This window comes from Astatotilapia calliptera, chromosome 7 (assembly GCF_900246225.1).
Source record: "Astatotilapia calliptera chromosome 7, fAstCal1.2, whole genome shotgun sequence".
Taxonomy (NCBI): domain Eukaryota; kingdom Metazoa; phylum Chordata; class Actinopteri; order Cichliformes; family Cichlidae; genus Astatotilapia; species Astatotilapia calliptera.
In genome coordinates, this window is record NC_039308.1 from 16,595,850 (window position 1) to 16,619,059 (window position 23,210).

Genomic DNA, 23,210 nt, shown 5'->3' on the forward strand with positions numbered 1-23,210 from the left:
AATGGCTTGCTATTTCCTTGCGCTTCAAACGTGCCTAATAAGCCAACCTAACTACCTTCTCTCTGTAACCTTTCTGTGTATTTTCAGTATGAAGCTGATATATATATTCTTAATAAATCAAATCTGCTTATTTCCAAAATGTAAAAGTATTTCTTTAATTTAAAATACCGTGCGCTGTCTTTACAGTCCTGAACTTCACGAAGTAACTTAGTAAGGTCATGCACTTCTTTATCGTTTCAAATCACCGACCTTATTATCAACCAGACTTAATCACGTTTTCCTTGTTCACAAGGTGGATATTTGTACTGCGTCTAGTACACTCAGTCAATAATGCATTTTTTTCTCAGCATGACTATTACCTGGTCTTTGATCCACAATGAAACGTGGGCTTACATCATTTCTCAGTGTTCTACATTCATAAACTATTCCTTCCCAAGTCTCAGTTCTTGACACCGTTCAGGCTCTGAGGGGATGAGCCCTACACACAGAATAGCTAATACAGCTACCAGCAGCTCAGACAGAGGGGAGTAATACCAGAATCCCCGTCTTGTCATTTCTCACAGGCTTAGTCCCGCTTTCATCTTTGATGTACACTGTATCCTAATGTAATGCAGCATTCATGTATCTTGATCCACTTTGTACTTCGGCTGACTCAGCAATGGGATAAGTGTAATTAAACTGTAGTTTTGCATAAAATAGAGGCTTTAAAGACATTTTCGCATGAAGGTCTCGTAGCCTTGAAAGTAGAGAAGAGTGGAAGATCTGGCGTCAGGGTCAGTCCCTTGGTCACTCAGGGCTGACGTGAATCACCGTGTTTATACTGTGGAAAAGATTTTTAATTAGCCCCTTATTTTCACTGCATCTGCAAGTGGCATTTCCAGATATAAAAACTCTTTTGCAACTTTTATCAGAATAAAATAATTTATATTCTCTTGACAGGAAACAGTTCTTTGTGATTGTCAGACAGACTGTCGGTGGATAAATCGGAATAATCCGTTCGTAGTAATAAGCATTCAACACTATGTCCAAAGAGAATAAAATAGATAAAATGAATGACTTGCAATGATGCCTTTTTTCTTTCTTTCTTTTTTTTTTTTTTTTTGGTAACACCCCCTCTCCGCCTGCTAACCCCCCCCGAAAAAGAAGATGATTAATAGCAAGTAACTGTGGACACCGACTGAATGAAAAAAAGTACAATCAAGAAGGCAAATTAACAGTCATATTTACTGCAAGGTTTAGACTCAGTGTAATAAAATGCTCTTTTTGGAATAGATGTAAATGTATTTCTTTTTTTTTTTATAATTTATTGTAACTCCAAACAAAAATAATTTCTACAAAAAATATTCAAATAATGTCATATAATATCGATACGTGGTTCATATCTTTTCTCTCTCTTTTAGACTTCTGATTAGTTAAATTCTTCTTCCTGAATACTGTGTGAAGATTAAATCTCGCTAAGTGTGGCAACAATCACTCATTCCTATAACAACCATAATAGTGACTAATGTATTATAATTCATAACCCCCTGGATATTATATAATATGTATAATCTCAGCAACTGCTAGTGGGCACATTAGATACAATGACTGAAGATATATATTTTTTTTTTAGAAAAAAAAATGCAGCAGGAATAGAATAAATGTAAAATCAAGTCTCAGATTAAGAGAAAAAAATGAAACCTGGTTAATATACTACGTAGGCCTCAGCAATAGGATCAAACAAGCGACTCTCCGCTCGACCCTTGTCAACATGCCTTGTCCTCACTCTGAGCCCGACCGCACGCCCTCGACGTCAGTTGCAAGTGAGATCCGCAAGTCAACCGAGAAAGAGAAGAAATTTAAAAAAAGAAAAGAAAAGTCTTGTGATAACAACAGCCATTCCCTTTGATGTGAAACAGTGGTGATTAAGTTTTTGTCTATGCTTTTTGGTTTGATGCACATTGCTCCAGCTTAGGAATAAAGGGAACAGTGGTTGGTATGATTTTTCTTCCCCCCCCTGCATCTTTTTTCTGTGAGGTTGCTCATATTTATTCTCTGTTTGTCCTTCGCACACCTGAGTGTACACCCAGTGCCATTACAGTCCTGTGAAGTGCGCATGTGTGTTTGAAACGGGAACGGGAGTCGAGTAGTGATCGGTGAGCGTGTGCGCTTTTAAGAGTGCTGCAGTGTTGGGTCCATTACAGGGACGACCCCTTCCCATTTTGGGTCACCCGTCGCCTCACAAATACGCTCATATACACATGTTTTAGGTGTGAGGCAGGGGGGTGGGCGGAGTTGGGGGGTGAGGAGGATTTTCGTGGCTCAATGGGGCGTTAATGTGGCCAGCAGGTAGGTTAGCAGAGTGCCGAGCAGCAGGGTGGCCGTGGAAGGGTGCGGCAAAGAAGCGCCGCTGCAGTCCTTGCCCGCCTCACAGCGCGAATGTTGGCACAGTACCCCCTTGAACTCTGGAGGACAGATGCACTTCAGGTTCTGGTAGCACGTTCCTCCGTTCTGGCACAGGAGCATTTCCTCGTCACAAACGTTAGCTGCAGAAAAGAAAAGAAAGGTGAGAATAGAAAGTGCAGCATAGGGAGGAAGTGGCGTAGAGGATGGAGGGTGAAGGATTTGCAGAGGTAAGGTGAACGGGAGAGACGAGTTGTGAATAAAGAGCATGCGGGGAAGTGACAGAATGACAGGCGGTAAAAGGATAGTGGGGGAGTAAAGAGCACAAAGACGAAGGAAAGATGTATGGCAAAGAGGGAGACAGGTGGGGGATGATAGAAGGGGCAATGTTAGACAAAACATGATAGGAAACAGAAATGGGGAGGAGGAGAGGAATCCAGGGCAGAAAGAACAAAGTAGAAAAGAAAGAGCAGGAAGGAAAGAGCCGAGATAAATTCTCCAGTCTTTGCCTCGGGGACTACAACAGGTAACACCTGTCTTTTTTTTTCTTTCGTTATTGCAGCCCTTTTCTTTGACTGTTTTTCTTGAGCATGCACTTTTTCAGGGTGAGGTCAGAATCACTGTATCAAATCCAGCAGAAAATACACAACATGTGTTTTATTTGTTCAGGAGTCTTTTGGAAGAATGAGCATCGTCGGGAACCATAGGTACTTGGGTAACTGTACCACATAACATACTTGACCTAAAAATGTTCTGAGGGGAAACGGGATCCAGCTTCCGTGACAAGAAGTAATTACATGTGCTAACATTTTTTTACTACACCAAAGATAATTGGTTCTGTTGCCTGGGAGTATCTGGAGTAAGATGTCACGGCTAAAACAAACTGCACGGCCTTTTAGTGCAGCATGTTCCATATTGTAATAAAAAACTCACAGACAGATGCATTTGTTTTTGTGTGTGTGTGTGGGTAGTTGGGTCTACTTGAGACTGAGACCAATGGCTCGATGGTAGATGGCATAAGGAAGGCGTTTCCCCATAATAGGGTTAAGGTGCGACAGGGTCATCAATTAAATAAGAGGCTGATGTCACTAATGAGCTACGTGATCTATTCCTCTGTGAGAACGGACAACATCCAGAGCTGCACGAGCTAAATGGATGGTGCACTTGCAAAGGCCCTGGAAAGACTGCAACGTTTCCTCAACTCGAAATTTTTTTAAACCACCAAAAGTCAGTATCCCCATACTCACGGTAACAGCCTTGCTTCCAGTAGTATCCTGGCAGACAGTCGTCACATTTGGCCCCCGTGGCCCCGTCTTTACACTGACAGAAACCTGTGCCGTTACACCGGTCATGAACAGAGCCCATCTGGTTGCAGTTACACTCTGGAAGAAGAGAAGGGTGGAGAAGAAGAACAGAACGAGTCAGTTATAAATGCTTGTCTCATTTCATTTTTTTTCTGCTTTTTGGGTGGGGGCGGGGTTAATCTAGACTTGAAATGAGTTTGGCTCAAAATCTACACATTTGTATTCAGACCACTGAGTTGTGTTTGATGTTCAACATCTTCAGAGCTCTGGTTCTGTGCATGTGAGGTGAAGTTTCTCTAAAGGCGTCCAAGCGTTGAAGACATTCAGGGCTGAATTTGAGGCAATTTTTCAGCCAGAAATATATTAGTGTTTAGCCTGCAGTGTATCACCTTGTTGAACATTCAGTGTAGTTTTTTCTTTACTTTCTTTTTTCATGCAAAACTCCATGATTATGTGATCAATGTAGTCCTGTCTGGGCTACCAAACTGTTATGATTTCAAAGGCATCTCACAGGTAACATTTATTCTAAAACAGCAGAGCACAAATTGAATTTGGAGACAAATTTTCTGATTTGTCTCCAAATTCAATGCATATGCTAACATGCACAGTATATAATTATGAGTATAGAAGGAAAAAACAGAGTTTGTACGATTCTAATGAGACTAAATGTCAACATTTGGTACAGCCGCCTTTACTCTCTAAATAGCCTGAGCTCTCTCTACTTTCTTAGTAGTAGTCTTCAGGAATAGTTCTCCAGGCTTCTTGAAGGACATTCAAAGCTCTCCTTTGGATGTTCGCTGTACTTTTTTTGTGTTCATAATTCCAGCAATTTTGACAAGACCCTCAACATCACTGGCTGAAAAGCAGCCTGAAACCAGGACAGGTCGTCCACTGTGTTTCGCAGGTTGCTGTAGACACTCACTGTTACACCTCTCTTCTCTCCTCTCAGTGGTTCTTGTGTAATTACACATGCCTCAGCTTTTTCTCCCTGTTTCTCTTCCTTAAGAATGGCTTCTTAACAGCTTCCACTGAGACCATTTCTGATGAGGCTTCATTGAACAGTAGATGGATGAACTGAGGGGCCAGATGTAGCTCTCAGGTCCTGCGTCAGGTCTTTACTGGATCCCCACCCCCCCACTTGTTAGAGACAAGATTTTCAGATATTGTTCATCTGTTATAGATCGTTTTTTTAGGCCTGGCACTTCTACTTCTAGCCTCCACTTGTCCAGTTTCCTCAATTCTTTTTAAAGACACACTGCATACCATGCTGAAAAATGCCAAGTGTTCATCTATTTGCATATTTTTAAAAAAATTATTTTTGGCATTATTTGTAGATTTAACTAAAGTAATGGGAGCAAATGATGGGGTTTTGTGACAGGCTGCTAGTAACAAAGTGCCTAAACATACAATTTAAAATGGTTTCTTTTGGTTCTTTGCTAACTTTTGTGTGTAGACACTACACTGGTTCTTCCCTTGAATTAGGTAACTTTTTAAATGCTCGAATGGGTGAGAAAACCTGGAGAACTAGTGCTGAAGACACCTTTAAGAAATACAAGAATGTCTGGCTCCTTGAAAGCAAAATATCAAGAACTGAAGGATGGCACAAGACCCTTGCAGGTAAGGATTTTTCAACAACTTTAGAAGCCTTCTTAAAGTGTGAGTTTTTAACGCGGGGAGCATGGTAGTGTGGTGGTTAGCACCACTGCCTCATAGCTAAAAGGTCCTGGGTTCAAATCTACAGGCTGTGATCCAGCTTCCTCCCATAGTTCAAAGACATGCACATTAAGTTAACTGGTAATTGTAAATTGGCTATAGCTGTTGTGTCTCTCCCTCTGTGGGATAGACTGGCAATCTGTCCAGGGTATAGCCCACCTCTTGCCCTATGACAGCTGGGCTCCAGTCCAGTTATGACCCTGAATTAGATGAACCGAAGAAGATGGATGTATCCCAATGCCATTATCAGGTAGTTTTTAAATTGGGTTACAAACTGCCTGTGCTGGAGAAACAGCTGCAAAGTCACAAAAATACTCCATATACACAGTGTGCTGTGAAGTCTCCCCTGCCTGCTGTAGTTTGGTTAAAACACTCTCAGTTCATTTGTCTATTTAGTGCATTTCACTTGAGCTGATGTGAGAGCTGTCAGTCAGTGCACAGGTGCCCTATATTAATATGTATAGACTAAACATAATACTATTTTTTCTTAATAAATTGCTTTATTTCCACTAGTCATTAGGATTCCAAATCCATATATCCTTGAATAATATTGAGATCAGTGACAGCTGGCAGCAGATAAAAGGCTCACAAACTGCAGAGCTGCGTATTTAGGATACATTTGTCAGTGAGTTGATGATGAACTGATGATTCTATCATAATTTGATGTAAGTCAATAGCTTGTCTTTTGAGAAAACCCGAGATCGCCTTTAGTAATTTATTATAAAATTTAGCATTAAAAATTAATAGAAGTGGGAAAAAGTCTGAGATTAAGACAACCACAGCGCTGTGGTTGGCATTCCTGTGTTTGTGGGTCATGTGCATCAGTATTGGTTGACGTATGGGAGCTTTTATCTGTGAATGTGTGTGGGGAGACTGAGTGCAAACACATTTGTATTTTACAGTGTTTGGCTTCTTGCTCTAGAGATGCTAGTTTGAACTGATTTCTGTTGCCACACTTGGTGTGCCAGTGTGCTGGCAGATAAGCTAATGGGACCTTATTTGTGCTGACTCCAAGGCCTGGCCCTGTGTGTGCCCTGACCGCAGTGAGTTTACCCTCCAACCCCCTGCAGTTCACCTAGAGATGGATCCAAATCAACACCAGATTTTCCGCTCCACAGCTATGCAAACAGAGTGACCTCTTATCAGGACGTGCCCTTAATGTGACTGACTTTAAAACAAACACACATTATCCTGCATATCACTGCAAATAACAATACAAAACTATTCTTTTTTTACAGTACAGTTGTAAAATAATCCCACAGTTTCTGTTCTTCATTGTTTTGGCTTTGCATGGTAGAACAGAAGACATGATATGAGTTTAAAGAGTTGGCTTCTAGCTCAAAGGATGCCTGAGGGTGTTCGCATTAGTACTGGCTGAACAGTGTCTGACTTCTTTTATTCAAACTGTAGTCCGCCAAGCTTTAAGATAGTAGCGAAAAAGCCCTTAGAAACTCACAAAGCTTTGATTTCCAAGCAATAAAAACTTCTTGAGTGGCCACATCAGTCACCTGTGTATACTGTTCCACTTACTTAAGACCGCGCTGAAAGGCAAGAAAGCCCTGAAACAAGCAGAGATTTCATCACAAGTAGTCGTATCATCCTTTGCTTTGTTTGTTCCTATCAATTAGAGTGGCTTTAAGATTTTGTTAGAACTGTATGTTCCCTGCAGTTTGAGAATAAGTGTCTAAAACAAGGCTATTTCTTCACTTTTTCTCTGATATGGATGTAAACGCACACGGCTTGAATCTGACAGCACTATAATCCCGTAATTATCGTGTCCTATCTAAATTCAAAGCAAACATAGGCAAATATGTTTTATAAAAGTGCCGCTGAAAAAACATTTGCATTAAACACTACGCATTAAAATTTCACTGCTACACCACCAAGTGTTGGTAACTTTGTTTTTAACTTAAGATGCATCATCTTGTTGTTTGAAAATTTAAACGCGCCTAATGGATCTTCTTACCTGTTTCACTGTCAGTCACACACACACACACACACACACACACACACCCACACACACACACACACACACACACACACACCCACTGCTGTCGTACCGATGCCCCCCCTCCACATATTCTCCCCGTTTCCCAGCAGACTCACCGATGCAGACGCTCTCATCATCCAGTTCGGCAGAGGCGTTGCGGTAGAATCCCAGTCTGCAGTGTTGGCAGTTCTGGCCCCTGGTGTTGTGCTTGCAGCTGACGCATGTGACGATGTTCAGGTAGTCGATGTAGCTGCAGCGATTGGAGTGGCCGTAGCACTCGCAGTCTGAAAGAAAAAGTGGTGGATTTCAAATTTCTTCTCAGGTGTAGAAAAAAAAAGATTCATGAATGAAATGGGATAGAGGGTGGGGGGTGTTGCAGTCTTGGAGGTGTTTTTGGGTGACACAAGGAAATGATAAATGAGCTGAGCTTATATAAAATGTCTGAAAGTTTTACTTTTAGATGTCAGTGGAGAAACAAATGATGCCGTGTGTGTTTTATGGCTTTCCTTTCTCACTCTATATTGGTTCAATAAAGACAGACCACTCCCTCTCCATTACTACACTCACAGGTTTGCTGAGTCTGCTTCACTGCGCTGCACTGATTACTGATGGGAATTGCACTATCCTGGCTATGGGTGTGTGTGTGAGTGTGCACGTGTTTGTGGCTATGTGTGCAGCTGTGTGAATACAAGCATGGTAATTGTCTCTGGGAATTTAATTGTGTTACAGAATGAGCAGATTATAAGCTGTAGAATAGTAACTAAGGGAATTAGTTTGAGGTGAGTGGTACAGTGAGTGTTTGGAGACTGCGCTTGACAATATGAAAATGGTCTGACCCTGGTTAGGCTGATGGAAAACTGGCCTTTGTTCACGCCTCGGCAACGAGTCAATCTGAATAACTATTGGAGCATGTGTAAAATACCAAAAAGTCGTTATAGGAACAGTAAACTTTGTTTCTTTATTTTTAAAATGTGATGATTTTTTTTAAATTTTAACGCAGCGATGTGTAAATTCCCACCAAGGTCAGGTTTGCCCCATGTTGCATCAGGACTGTTTGAATGTAAGATGCCGACTGGTCCCAAGCAGTAGCGGTTTTTGATATGGGCGACACGGGCGGTTGCCCGGGGCGGCATCACGGGCATCGGCAAAAAAAATAAAAATAAAAAATTGCTCGTACTCATGCTGCCCCGACATCAACCAGCGCATATTGGGAATGGCATAAGCACCGATCGGTTTTCTATCGCCCATTTGCTGGGAGTAAGGGTGCCCTTTGTTTGCGAGGTGCGCCTGCTGCTTGCGGCGCTGGCAGGAGAGGATTCTCTGGCTAGCTGGAGCAGCATCTAATAACCAACAATATTATGATACAGACTCATAATTTGCACCGATGTTTTTTCAAAATTCTATACGCAAAAAGTGAGCGCGAGAGCCATTGGTGCACCTGCTTGCTGCTGAAGTCAAAGTAAACTTGATTGTCATCTCCGCTACATACAGTCCAGTATATATTGTTTTATCTTGTTGTTGTTTTAATATTGGGCTGTTTTTATTTTATGTTTTATGTGTTTTATTTATTTATTTTTGGTGTTTTCTGTTTTTCTATTGTTTTAACTTATTTTCTGTACAGCACTTTGTTCCTGTGCTGGGTATTGGATTGGATTGGATATAGAGAGACGAGACGACGAGGCTGCAGTTACAGCAGTGCAAGTGAACAAACAATAAATATAAGAACAGTAAGAAAATAAATATACACTTTAGGAGGTAAAGGGATCAATAACAATTTAAAATTTATAATTTACAGTTTGATGATTTAAAGTCTCACACACAAGCCGTCGAAAGGGGAGGAGGGCAGCTGCTTCCAAATAGAGCACATTTCATTCATAATGCTGTAAATCCAAGCCCATTATGTATTCATGATTTGAATCCTGGGTTGTGTGAAATCCCAGAAATGCACCCTAGACAAAGCGAATCTGTGAACTAAGGTGTAGGTGTGTTAGGTTATGTTGTGGTGACCTCGGGTTGGGGGATGGGTGTTCATACTGGAATGCAAAATGAAAACCAATGGAAGATGGACAAGAAAAGTTCAAAGCCATCAGGTCCTCGGTTTAGAAAAAATAGAAAAGAAGAGGAGAAACGAGCAAAAGATACAGGTAAGAGGATGTGTCACTGGATAATGGCAGGTCATCCTGAAACAATCAGAATCAGAATACTTTATTAATCCCTAAGGAAATAACGTGGGTTACAGTTGCTCCAAAAAGAAATGGTAAAAATAGTAACAGTAACAGACTAAACTTCAAACAATATATTATGTTACAGATTTTAATATTAATTTGTCAGTGTCAATTGTTGATTTGTCCTGTTCTCATTGTATGACGAATTATGGCTGTTTGCATACTATGCATATTCTCTCTCTCTTCATATGTGTGTGTGTTTGTGTTTCTCTGGTGAATTTCGACAACAGTCTTATGTTAATGTACAATCCTTAATATGCTTTATGTGTGTGTGTGTGTGTGTGTGAGGGGGGGGCAGAGGGAGTGTTAGCCCGGGGCGCCAAACAGGCTGGTCCCAAGCACACTCGGGCAGGAGCAAAACTTAATAATGTGCAAGTGAGTAATTGTTGAGTGTTTGCAGAGGAGTTGCAAGGTTTTCAGTGCAGCACCATGTAGCTCTTTGCAACCAGTTTTACTTTGCAACAACAGTCCCACAACCACTTGCTAACTACTCGTTAGCAAGTGGTTGTGGGGAACTACTCGTTACAGTACTTTCGCTGTTACCCAGTAAAGGACTTGAAACATACTGTCACTGTAATTACCAGGTAACTACTGAGGACACATATAAGACCTTTCTTTTAGTGTTTATGTACGAGCACAAGACAAAAAGACAAAGCAAAGATGAAAACTGGCACAAAGAGACCTTAAAATGATTGCCATGGTGATTCTACTGTAGAAATGGAGGCAATAACGCTAAAAGCCTGACTGCTCATCACTGTCTTTGTTGCTTGTTAAAGTTCAGGGTCTGGCTGCTGGGCTCGGGTCAAAATGCACTCAACTTTAACATCAATCTGAGTTTTTTGCCAGCTTTGCATTAGGACCCTGTCTGATACTTCTCAGCATATTCCATCTGTTTCTATCCTGCATGCAGTTTGCACTTCAGCAGTAATTATAAAAGTAATGCTGATCTCTCCAATGCTCAAAAGTTGCACACCTCAATGCCAAATTTCCTGCATGTGAACAAAAATTGGGAACAAAACACAAGTTTGTTTGTGCTTTTTTTTTTGTCTTTCCATGTTCCCGGCGTGCAGATAACTTAAGAACCTTTACAACCTGAGTAACAACATAATGTACAACAATCACTGAATTATGTACAGTAACTTGTTACATTACTGCATTACCCAACACTGTAGTAATCAGGTAGTTGACAACTTCTTTCTTTATTTAAATAATCAGGACCTTGCAAAATGTCTGGCTGGCAACAAAGCTTTTATGTTGTTCAGCAATAACTGTGTCCTCACAGGTGTGCAAGTTACCTACCTGCACTACCAGCAGAAAGGTGCTGTCTACAGATTTCAGATCTCTTAATTAAACTTCGAGTTAAGTTTTTTTGTTTTGAATTTGTGTAATTTTTCTAATTGTTCTTCTTAAAAAAATCATATGTTTATATCAATGTGGACACCAGGACAAGCTGTGCATAAATGTGCAGATGCCGTTTCCTCCTTCATTATTCTATATTGTAAATATAAATCAATATAACAAAAAATGTTGTGAGTATTTTTGGTCCTACACTGCAGCCCAGCTTCCTCCTCTTTTCACTGTTGGTTTTTCCATTCACACTGTTTTAAATTCCCTTTTATAAAGTGCTGCGTAATCAGAGATCTTAATTAAAATTTCTCTTTGTAATTCATGAATTAATCGAGCGGATTTGATTTCAGGTTTTTACTCCCTTTGCTTGTACACTTGATAAGTTAAGACTTGTTACAAGTTTTGCACCCTAAAACCAAAACGAAGAAAAAAAGTGATAATGTGGAGAATGGTTTAAGATCTCTGGATAATTTTTCCACAGAGAGAGAAAAAAAAAAAGCCGGTTATAACCTAGTGTAGGATCTGTGTTGTGCAGAAGGGTGTAAGAGAGGAGAGGTTGCTCGACAGTCTCTTTACGATTATCTTGGCTGAGACTCGTACCTAATTAAGGTTTTATTAAGCTTTAGAAGTTGGCTGCAGTGGTGTGCTGCAAGGCATCACTGTCCTCTAAAGAGGCGTTTACCAGGCATGTTTATGCAAATACACATTTAAATGCACATTAAAAAGTCGGAGTTTAGCTGTTTAATCAGCCGTCACATTATTATTTTATTATTGTTTGGTTGATGATGCCAGCTGAAATATTAATGAGCTGGTTTAAAGGAAGCCAGCGAGAGGAGCACAGTAAAGTGCCTCTCTCAGCACTGAGGGAACCATGCTAGCAGTGGGAGGAAGAACTGCCTAATTAAATATAAATGGCCAATTACTCCACAGACTAGAGAGGCAATGGGACATTGTTCCACAAATGAACGTTATGAGTCAAGATGCTGCTTTATAGGTATTTATCAATTGTGAACCGTTAACATTAAACGACAGTTATATTGCAAGACTGAGAGGAAACAACCTGCATCAGAGAAGCTTCAAGATTGGTGGAATAATGGTACATTTAAATCCAAATTCTTACCTTGATCATGCACATAAACACAACCACGAAGGAGATGCATAGAGAAAGAATGAGTGAAATGAAAAAAAAAAAAACCCAGACAAAATACAAAGGAGGGAATTCTTCCACAGGTTTTCTACTTGAAAAGCATCATCAACAGTTTAGTGAAATGACAAAGAAACACTTTACAATTCACTGACCCAAAATCCACAGGATTTAATTAAGCTCAGATTTTCTGTCTTGTTCTTCAGACCTTGTGTTTGTGTTGGTCTCTTACCTTTGAAATCATCGTATATGATCCCAAACAACTGTTTGGCCTGGGGCTCTCCTGAGATCAAAAGTTTCAGCAGCCCTTGAGGGATGAAGCAATCTCTCTTCAAAAGTCAGCTCCAGATCATTCACTGTGCTATAGCCATCTACAGCACCATAGCTTCACACAGCAGGAGCTAGTATACCCTAAAGGTCAGTGTCAGTACTATAGAGGTGCTTATTGGAGGAGGTGGCAGGGATTCCCACTAGATCCTACCTTAAAAAAGGGGATTGCTTTGTTCTATAAAGCTGACAAAATCTTTAACTAGTGCAGTGTTTCTTCACTGGTCAGACCGCAGATTTTACAAGCATTTATATGCAGTAAAGAAAGTACAGGTATGCCACACTTGGCTTCAGCTTGGTATAGCTGACTTTTACATGTAATTTTGTTGCATAAGTACAATGCAAAATGTAAAATCTTGTGGAATTGGTCCAACATAAATGCAATTGACTGGATACACTGACTGGATATATTCAGTATATATCAAGCATATTTCCTTATTGTTTAATAACTTGAAATTAAAAAAACTTTCATTTTAGGTAATCATCTTTTAGTTCTTTTTTTAAAAGCATATTTTTAGCTTTTAAGATTAATATCTGGTCCTGAAACACTGCCAATTAATTATAAACAAATGTGCACAAAAGTTACACAATAAATGATCATATTCAAATTCGCATTATACCAGAGGCTAAAGACAAGCCACTAATCCCACCACAGTGCTGCAGTGAGACTGTGGTGAGACTTTGGTGGTCCAAAGTAAAGAAAGGACAAGGGCGATTTCATACACATTAATATAGAAATTTTAACAGATAACTGGGTAAACTTATGGTAAATATTGTATTAACAAATTTAAAGCTATGCAGAAAATTGGTGACAACCCTGTTTCAGTTACTAGAGGCAGAGAATAAAATCCACAACATTGCGACATATTTAGCAAATCTTGTGTCCAGACAGGGACCGAATGAAACATTGCACATAATTTTATTTTCATATGTAGATAATGAAATCTGTTAGGGAGCTCAAATGAATAAAGTCATTACATTTCACGGGGTATCTTCCATGCTGGCTTTTTATAACGTTTTTATAAATTCAGGACATTGTCCCCTGTTAATCTCATCACGATAAATTTGTCTGACCAGAGATGAATCACTGAGTGATTATTTCACATTTAAAATCCCACCTCGCCTTTTCCCTTTTTGCTTCTCCTCTTCTCTGTCTTCATCCTCCTCACGACCGACTACTTCCCATTCTGCTTTTTCAATGCCATGGTGTGCTACAAATGAGCAACAACTCAGAAATCAATCTATATTGATGCTGCACAGATTATCTCAGGTTTTTGTAAAGAAACAGAGAGACTACAAAAATCAAAAAAAGATTTGTGGAAAAAGCCTTTGCTAATGCAGATTCCATTCATGCATTCTAATGTAATACGATATGTGTTCTTTCTGCATTATAATGTGTTGATCAGACAGAACACGACGGTGTTTAAAATGTGGGAAAAACACAGAAACAGCACTTTCTTTTTTTCAGGAGCATCTTCAGTGTGAAATTCATCTTCCTTTTCTACTCTGCCCATTTATTTCTGTGCCATCCTTTATGCTATTTGCTTTTTCTGTCCAGCCCTTCTGCATCATTCATTGTCTTAGATAAAAAAAAATGATTAAAAAATGGCTCTGCTTTTGCTAACAGACTTAAATTTAGCCTTATGATTCATGTTGACAGACAGGCCATCATGTAGCTGAAGACATATATTTAGTTATTTTTTCCAGTTTTCATTTTTCACCTTAGGCTGCCAAGGTTAAGTGATGGTGAAAGTTTCTTCTACTGCCTGCATCACAAGTAATATACTCTTTCTAGCTTGTGTAACTCAAGTGAACGTCAAAAGGGCTACATATTAACAAAATGTCTTTTCAAATTTTATTTCGCTATGCTCATTCTCTTGACCGTGGTAAAATTAAATTTTTGTTTTTGACCATGAGTCTCGCATACATGTCCCTCAAATTTATGGGAGAGTGAATGACACATCAAGAAAAAATGAGCTACATTTCATGATGAAATTCCTAGCACAACATATAGCATAGATAGCTTTCCTTTCGGCTGTTGTTCATGTGAGGCTGGAGGCTTTGTGGTCACAAGTCTCATGTACATGTTTACTGTTCACAAAATGTAAAGGAACACTTTTTAACCAGAGTGTAGACTCAGCTAAGTAAACTTCTGTGATATTGATCTGGTGAGTTAAGTAGCAGAGGGGGTTGTTAATCAGCTTCAGCTGTTTTGGTTATAATAAAATTAACAACAAGTTCACTAGAGGGGAAACCCAGAGACAACCCAGCAACACAGAAATGGTTTACAGGTGGAGATATTGACATATTTTCCCTCCTTATCTTTTCTGTCTGTTTTCTCATTAGTTTTGCATTTGACTAGGTCAGTGTCACTACTGGTAGCATGAGGCGATAACTGGACCCTACAGAAGTTGCACAGGTAGCTGTTTGCTGTCTCCCAGCACAGTCTGAGGAGCATTCAGGAGATTCCTTGAAGGGGGGGGCATGACTCTAGCAGATAAGGGCCTAGCTATAAGGCCCTTAAACCATCAGTAAGACTAGTATCTACGCCTTTATGCAATGACTACCAGGATGAGCATTGCCGGTGCCCTACAATATGACCCCCAGCAGGCCTTGGTGAAGATGTCAGAAACAGACGTCATGGGTGTCCGACATCATCTAGTGGACCCTGTTCTCACGGGCACAGTGGAGTCTGACAGGGATTTGCCACAGAATTGCAGATTTGGCAATTCCACCGCTAGCGCCCCGTCCCTTTTACGGATAAGAGTAGGTTCACCCTGAGCACATGTGGAAAAACATGAAATGGTCTGGAGAAGCTGTGGAGAACGTTATACTCTGTAACATTGTTCAGCATGAGCGATTTGGGGAGGGATATCCATGGAGTGACGCACAGACCTATACAGGACGGGCAATGGCACTCTGACTGCCAATCCTTCTCAGAGCCTACACTATCGCAGTGGGTCCTGGATTCCTCCTGGTGCACAACAATGCCCGACATAGAATGCAGACAGTTCCTAGAGGAGGAAGGAATTGATACCACTGACTGACTCCCACGTTCACCTGATCTAAATCCAATAGAACATCTCTGGGACATTATGTTATGCATCTGACGTCAGGGTGTCTTTGAATTCAGCCCAGTCCAGTCCATATCAGTATAGATATCCAGAATGATTTTTTTCCCATTGACGTCTCACATGTTTTCAGTGTTCCCTTAACTTTTTGTGCAGTGCACGTCACACATGTGGTTGACAGTCATATCAAAACCAAAAAAGGGATAAGAAAATAGCTCTTTCCTCAACTAACAAAAATACTAATTGAACAATGTCGATCTCTGTTCCTTTACTTGGTCCTACTGCAGTTTCTGTCATCTCAGTTAATATGATGCTGCCATTAGTTTGAATTTTGATACATTTCTTCTGTTTAAAGTTGCCCAATTTTTAATACTTGTCAAGTGATATTGTTAACTTGTAAGAAAAGTTTTCTGCTGTATGTTTTATTATATAACTAACAAACTGACCACCATCAAATACCTTTTCCTTCTCTATGACTTTCTTCCCCCATGCCCGAGGTTGTTAATGTCATGTGCCCATGACTCTCATGAACATGTCCGGCAGACTTGTGGTGGTCTGAAACAGCCGTTGTCACTTTTAATAACTAAAACTTGGAAACATTAAAGTTTATCCATTGCATATTTCACTCACTAGCTACCCAAACACATCTACCACTATATCTAAATTATATACCTTGCCTGGGTGTATGCTCCTCGCCATGCTCAGATGAGGTTCTGTGGCCATGTGTGTGTCCCTCAGAGCTGTGCGAGACTGGCAAAATAATTGTTATCAACATTAGATGCAAACATTTCTACAATTTCCAATATGCAGTAGCAGATTAGCTAAGGTTTCTTTATAGAGAAAGACTGTTAGTACAGGTGTACTACACAAGGAACTATAACTGCAGTAAAACAATCCCAGTCACAGATACCTCTTCTTTCTGTATGCCTCTCTTCCTCCCTTCCATGTCCATGTGTTGTTATGTGGCCATGGGCCTCATGCACATGTCCATGAGACTCGTGGTGGTCTGAAACAGCAGTTGTTATTAACGCAAACAGTTTAACAACTAAAGCTTGGGAACATTCGTCTCACATCTGAGACCCCATTTCTCTCTTTTGACATAAAAAAAAATGTAATTAAAGTATATCTACTGCGTATTTCCATCACATGGGTGATCACTACCACTACCCCTATATCTAAAAAAGATATACCTTGTCTGTCTGTATGTTCCACCTCTCCATGCTCAGATGAAGCTTTGTGGCCATACATGTGTCCCCCAGAGTTGTGTGAGTCTGACAAAATAATTGCCATTGGTATTAGACAAAAACATTTCTGCTGTTTTCAGTATTCAGGTGGAATTTTCTTCTAAGGGTTGCTATGCTTTATTTATGGAGAAAGATCATCTGACAGTACAGGTGTACAATAATATACACTCACCAGCCACTTCATTAGTTACACCCATTGAGTTGTTTGTTAATAATGGAAATATCTGATCAGCCAATCACATGGTAGAAACTCTATGTATTTAAACACATAGACATGATCGAAATGACCTGCTGAAATTCAAACCAAGCGTCAGAATGTGAAAGAAAGTGACAGTTATGTTTGTTGATGCCTGAGTATTTCAGAAACGGCTGGGATTTTGTCACACAATCATCTCTGGATTTTATGGAGAGAATCCAGGAGAATGGTTCCAAAGAAAGCCAAACTATCCAGAGAGCAACAGTTCTCTGGGCTAAAATACATTGTTGGTGAGATCAGAGGAGAATGGCCAGACTGCCCTGGGCTAATAGGAACAGCATTAACTCAAATAACCACTTGTTAAAACCAAGGAAAGCAGAAAAACTTTGAAAGCTTGAAACTGGTTGGCTTCAACAGTAGAAGACCACACAGCAATCAACCGTTGCAAGCTGAAAACAAGAAACTGAGGCTTGATTTTACAAGGGCCCACCAAAACTAGCCAACAGAAGTTTGGGAAAATGTTGCCTGGTCTGATGAGTCTTGATTTCTGCTGCAATGTTCACATGACAGAAACATGAAACCATGCATCCATCCTTCTTAACCAATGGTTCAGGCTGTTCAACCTAATGGTATAGTGGATATTTTCTTGGCACACCTAGGGTTCCAGCAGTTCCAAATGAGTACCATCCATGGACTTGACTATAGTGTACCTATCTTCTGATGGCTGCCTCCAGAAGGAAAACAGTGTCAAGAAGCTCAAATTATCTCTTTCTGGTTTGATAGATAGATATTTTTGGTTGTGACAACACTGCACTGAAATGGCTTCCAAGCTATCACGTCAATAAGAACTAACATCTCTTAGCACTTGGAAAAATTAATACAGTTCTGACAGCAAAATGGAGTTCAATCCAATACTTGCAATGTATACCTAACAAAGTGTCCAATGAGTGTACATTAAACTATTAAATACACTGCTAATCATACCTAATATATCAGATACCTTTTCTTTCTGTATGTCCCCTTTCCTCCCTTCCATGTCTATGTTCAGATGAGGTTGTTATTCTGTGGCCATGAGTTTCATGCACATGTCCCTCAGGCTTGTTGTGTCCATGTTCAGATGCTCTATGGCCATGAGCTTCTTCTACATGTCCCCCATGCTCATGTCCATCATGGTTATGATGTCCATGTTCAGTTGTTGGTTTGTGGCCAATAGCTTCTACTAAATGTCCCCCACGCACATGGCCCTCAGGCTTGTGATGTCCGTGTTCAGTTGTAGGTTTGTGGTCATGAGCTTCTTCTACATGTCCAACATGCACATGTCTCTCAGGCTTGTGGTCTCCATGTTCAGATGCACTATGGCCATGAGCTTTTTCTACCTGTCCACCATGCACATGCCCCTCAGGCTTGTGATGTCCATGTTCAGATGCACTATGGCCATGAGCTTCTTCTACATGTCCTCCATGCACATGCCCCTCAGGCTTGTGATGTCCATGTTCAGTTGTAGGTTTGTGGTCATGAGCTTCTTCTACATGTCCAACATGCACATGTCTCTCAGGCTTGTGGTCTCCATGTTCAGATGCACTATGGCCATGAGCTTCTTCTACATGTCCTCCATGCACATGTCCCTCAGGCTTGTGATGTCCATGTTCAGATGCACTATGGCCATGAGCTTCTTCTACATGTCCCCCATGCACATGTCCCTCAGGCTTGTGATGTCCATGTTCAGATGCACTATGGCCATGAGCTTCTTCTACATGTCCCCCATGCACATGTCCCTCAGGCTTGTGATGTCCATTTTCAGATGCTCTATGGCCATGAGCTTCTTCTACATGTCCCCCATGCACATGTCCCTCAGGCTTGTGATGCCCATGTTCAGATGCTCTATGGCCATGAGCTTCTTCTACATGTCCACCATGCACATGTCCCTCAGGCTTGTGATGTCCATGTTCAGATGCACTATGGCCATGAGCTTCTTCTACATGTCCCCCATGCACATGTCGCTCAGGCTTGTGATGTCCATGTTCAGATGCAGATCTTTGTCCATGTGCTTCTTCTGCATGTCCACCATGCACATGTCCCTCAGGCTTGTGGTCTCCATGTTCAGATGCTCTATGGCTGTGAGCTTCTTCTACATGTCCCCCATGCACATGTCCCTCAGGCTTGTGGTCTCCATGTTCAGATGCTCTATGGCCATGAGCTTCTTCTACATGTCCTCCATGCACATGTCCCTCAGGCTTGTGATGTCCATGTTCAGATGCTCTATGGCCATGAGCTTCTTCTACATGTCCACCATGCACATGTCCCTCAGGCTTGTGATGTCCATGTTCAGATGCAGATCTTTGGCCATGTGCTTCTTCTGCATGTCCACCATGCACATGTCCCTCAGGCTTGTGATGTCCATGTTCAGATGCTCTATGGCCATGAGCTTCTTCTGCATGTCCACCATGCACATATCCATCAGGGTTGTGGGAGGCTTAAACACCACAACAATTAATAGTAGCTGGGAATTTCAAGTCGGGGGAACAGTCTAGCCATTGTTTAGCAAAAATATAATGCAGAAGATTATTCATATGGTACCTGTAATTTCAGCTGTTCTGTGCTCAGGTGGTATATTGTGGCTCTGGGCCTCATGTATGTGTTCCTCAGACTTGTGTTGGCCTGACAAAACACATTTATATAATCAGGAAACATTTCTGTTGTTTTTTTTCTAATATTCAGATAATGTATTATATCTGAATATACGTTGGTATAATGTATATAATATGTATAATAAATTCATATTAAATTCAGGAGAATAGCTATCTTAACCTAATTGCTGTGAATCCAGCTGCTGAAACATCAAATTGAAATTATTGTGCTCAAATACGGTTTGGTGGCCACGAGTCCCATGCAAGTGTTCCTCATTATGTTGGGAAACTGAAATGCCAATTTAGTTTGTTTTGTATTTTTTTTATGCTGTTATATTTAAAATTTAGCACTATATCTTAAATGAACCAATACACAATCTAACTGCTGAGACATTAAATTCAAATTATTTTTCTTAATACAGTCCTTCCAGGCCCCAATTTTTAGGAGGTTTTTGAGTTTTAAAAAGAAACTTGTTACTACTGTGTATTAAACTGAGAGACTTTCAGCTTTGCTTCCCACATGCTCCTCCTCCCCATGTCCATGTGATGTTTTATGACCATGAGTCCCACATTGGAGCTCAACATACTAACGGGAACTGGCAACCCACAATTGCCTTGAACAGAAGAAAAAAGCAAGTTGCCATATTTATTCTGAAGGAGACTTTTAACTTGTGGTTAAAAGTCACCTTCAGAACAGCTTCGATTCATGATCGGGCTATTGGGTTTGATTTTAGAATAATAAAAACTATAATAAATAAATACAAATACTGCTACTAGTACTAAAATTAAGCTAAAATGCTATATTAAATCTAAAAAAAACCCCTGCTACTACTAGATTTCAACAATACCTTTACCTTCAGGTTTTCTTTCCATATGCTCCTGCTGTCTGTGCTCAGGTGAGGTTGTTGTTGTGTGACCGTGGGCCCCATGTACATGCCCCTCCAATGTGTGGGGGTCTGACACAACACAGTCATTATTGTTAACAAGTTGTATTTCTTCTGTGTGCTGTGTTTCGCGTGACACTACAACATAAAAGATAAAGTACCTGTTGTTTCAGGATGTATTTCATTATTCTCCTCGTGTCTCCATCCATGCACATGCGAGGTTGTTCTGTGGCCATGAGTCTCGTGTGTGTGTTCTCCTGACACAATTTTCAGTCAGAACCAGAAAAAAATCTCACTGGGCAAACATTAATTTCTTCTGCTTTATTTATTAATAAAGCCCATGTTAAATCTATAAAGACTTTGTCTCCACTATGCTCTAAAAATACCTTTACTTTCACTCTCCTCCTCCTTTCTTTCCACCCCATGCTCAGATGAGGTTGTTGGTTTGCGGCTGTGAATCTCGTGTACGTGTTCCACAAAATTGTGGGGAGCTGAAACACCACAATTGTCACTGACATAACAAGCCAAAACTGAGACACATTTCCATGTCTGGCTTCTGTAGTAAATAAATCATGTTTTCATTTATCACCTGCATATTTCCTTACTCGCCTATGCCCACTGCTATATAATTCTACAGTGCATTTGTTTAGCATGAGCAGGAAGAGTGCATTTGTATACCTTTCCCTTCAGCTTTTCTTTCTTCATGCCCGTCGCCATGCTCAGGTGAGGTTGTTGTTTTGTGGCCGTGAGTCTCACGTGTGTGCCCGTCAAACATGTGGGAAACTGTCACAAGACAGGCATGAATGTGTGTTTAAATATAAAAATAAAAATGCATCTCTGCGGTTTTGCGTCAGGACACTACAAGTTTACTACAGTTAGCTACAGAGTTGCCACTACAGTGCATATAGAACTGTCACCTTTCCGTTCTTCTCCTCGTTCTCGATGCACCACCTCATGTGAATTTTCACCGTGCTCAGATGAGGCTGTTGTTTTGTGGCCGTGAGCGTCGTGTTCCTCAAATGCGTGGGAAACTGTTATACCACAGCTTTTATTCACAAAACGTCCCTCAAAAGCCTCTATAACATGTTAGTATTTAACTGTAAAAGTTGCTTAAAAGAAGCTAAAAGTCTTCTGTTTATGATCTCCAAATCGAATTGTGAACACTATGACATCATTTGGACCACTGTGCACAAAACGCAGTACCTTTGCTTTCTGCATGCTTCTCTTCCCCGTGCTGAGATTGGGTTGTGGATGCGTGTCCGTGAGTTTCCTGTACGAGCTCCTCAGACTTGTGAGAGACTGAAACACCACATATTTTTATCAACTTAACGGGAAGATGTGTAACACATGGCGAACACTACTACTATTATACACTTTAACTACAGCTCTGGTTGTCATGTATGTGTCCCTAAGACTGGTGGTGGTCTGAAACGCCACAGCTGTGATTGAAATAATGAGGAGAATTTATGATAAATACTCTGTCATTTCCAATGTATTAGGGGACCTAGGGATTGCCAAGTTTCATTTAAGTCTACAGCACATCTGCACAACAAGTAAAGTAAGGTACATAAATCTACATATGCTGTAGATTTTCGTACTTTCCACCACTAGATACCTGTCTCTTTGGATTTTCTTTCTTCTTCCTCATCTTCCTCCTCCCTTCCTGCTCCGTGTTCAGACAAGGAAGTAGTTTTGTGGCCACGAATCTCATGTGAATGTTTTTCAGACTCATGGGAGACTTAACACATCACAACCACGATTAACATAAGAAACAAAAATTTAAATACAGTTCTACTGTTTACAGTTTTTGTTTTTTGCTTTAAGTTACAAAGTGCAATCTACTTACCATGCACACCACAAACTACACTGAGCTACTAACTACAGTCGCTACACTTCATACACAAGGGATACCTTTTCTTTCCGTTTCTCCTCCTGAATGCTCCTCCGTTTTCTCCCCATGCTCAAACAAAGATGTAGCTTTGTGGCCATGAGTCTCATGCAGCTGTTCCTCTGACTTGTGGGTTTCTGACATAATCCAAAATATTCATTTGCAGAAAAAGCAACAATGCAAGATATAGTTATTAATTTGATCTATTCCAAATTATCAAATTAACATACATAAAGAGTCACATCTTGATTCAGCCTGTTTCTCTGTTGCCTCTTAAAAGATGAAAGAACTAAAAGAAGAAATGAAGGCATCTGATTGCCCTCGTTTAATTCCACCTGATGAACTTAAAAGTAATCTTCTGGATTTGGTTGGTTGGATTACCGGTTGGGTTACAGATTATGTAAAAGGAAATATAGCTTTCTAGTCTGGAAAGTGAAGCCAACAAACGTCAAAACGTCAAGTTATCGACTGCAAGAAAAATCTTCAAAACGGGACACAAATAAATAGAGTGACATCTTCCTAACTATGTCCATCTTTTGTACTGTCCCAGTGTAAAATCAGCCTGAGTTAGTTTTCATTTACTTTTCCAATGGGATTAAGTCCACAGGACCTAATAAAAACACAGTCTTATCTTATCAATCTGTGAAACCTAATCTATATTTCACTTTTGAGAAATCCAACAAAGCTACCTAAATGTTCATTTTAACGACTTTCTTTTATAATTTAAATATAACTACCATACACAAGGTTTTTGGCTGGTTGACCTTTATCAGGTATATAGTTAATGTCCATACTTTCACTAACACCACACACACACACACAAACACACACACACACATCCTCCTGAAATGTTTCAATCATCCAGTCA

At 40.4% G+C, this 23,210-nt stretch overlaps 1 protein-coding gene across 10 annotated transcripts in view; it reads right to left on the reverse strand.

The window, feature by feature from the left end:
- Nucleotides 1-141: 141 nt before the first annotated feature.
- Nucleotides 142-23,210, reverse strand: part of ntng2b (netrin g2b) — a 75,706-nt gene continuing 52,637 nt past the window's right edge. For 3 of the 10 annotated variants that reach the window (XM_026173393.1, XM_026173392.1, XM_026173394.1), the window contains exons 7-25: nucleotides 22,366-22,479; nucleotides 22,070-22,192; nucleotides 21,658-21,753; nucleotides 21,372-21,485; nucleotides 21,133-21,237; nucleotides 20,841-20,945; nucleotides 20,616-20,711; nucleotides 20,425-20,526; nucleotides 19,521-19,601; nucleotides 17,944-19,416; nucleotides 16,694-16,774; nucleotides 16,414-16,509; nucleotides 16,176-16,253; nucleotides 15,963-16,058; nucleotides 13,551-13,643; nucleotides 12,338-12,412; nucleotides 7,506-7,673; nucleotides 3,630-3,764; nucleotides 142-2,525 (exon numbers count right to left, since the gene is read on the reverse strand). In XM_026173393.1, coding sequence (XP_026029178.1) covers nucleotides 2,302-2,525; nucleotides 3,630-3,764; nucleotides 7,506-7,673; nucleotides 12,338-12,412; nucleotides 13,551-13,643; nucleotides 15,963-16,058; nucleotides 16,176-16,253; nucleotides 16,414-16,509; nucleotides 16,694-16,774; nucleotides 17,944-19,416; nucleotides 19,521-19,601; nucleotides 20,425-20,526; nucleotides 20,616-20,711; nucleotides 20,841-20,945; nucleotides 21,133-21,237; nucleotides 21,372-21,485; nucleotides 21,658-21,753; nucleotides 22,070-22,192; nucleotides 22,366-22,479 — 3,455 coding nt within the window. In that variant the 3' untranslated portion in view covers nucleotides 142-2,301. The remainder of the gene's footprint in view (nucleotides 2,526-3,629; nucleotides 3,765-7,505; nucleotides 7,674-12,337; nucleotides 12,413-13,550; nucleotides 13,644-15,962; nucleotides 16,059-16,175; nucleotides 16,254-16,413; nucleotides 16,510-16,693; nucleotides 16,775-17,943; nucleotides 19,417-19,520; nucleotides 19,602-20,424; nucleotides 20,527-20,615; nucleotides 20,712-20,840; nucleotides 20,946-21,132; nucleotides 21,238-21,371; nucleotides 21,486-21,657; nucleotides 21,754-22,069; nucleotides 22,193-22,365; nucleotides 22,480-23,210) is intronic. The other 7 variants (XM_026173400.1, XM_026173399.1, XM_026173395.1 and 4 more) reach the window with 7 other exon arrangements.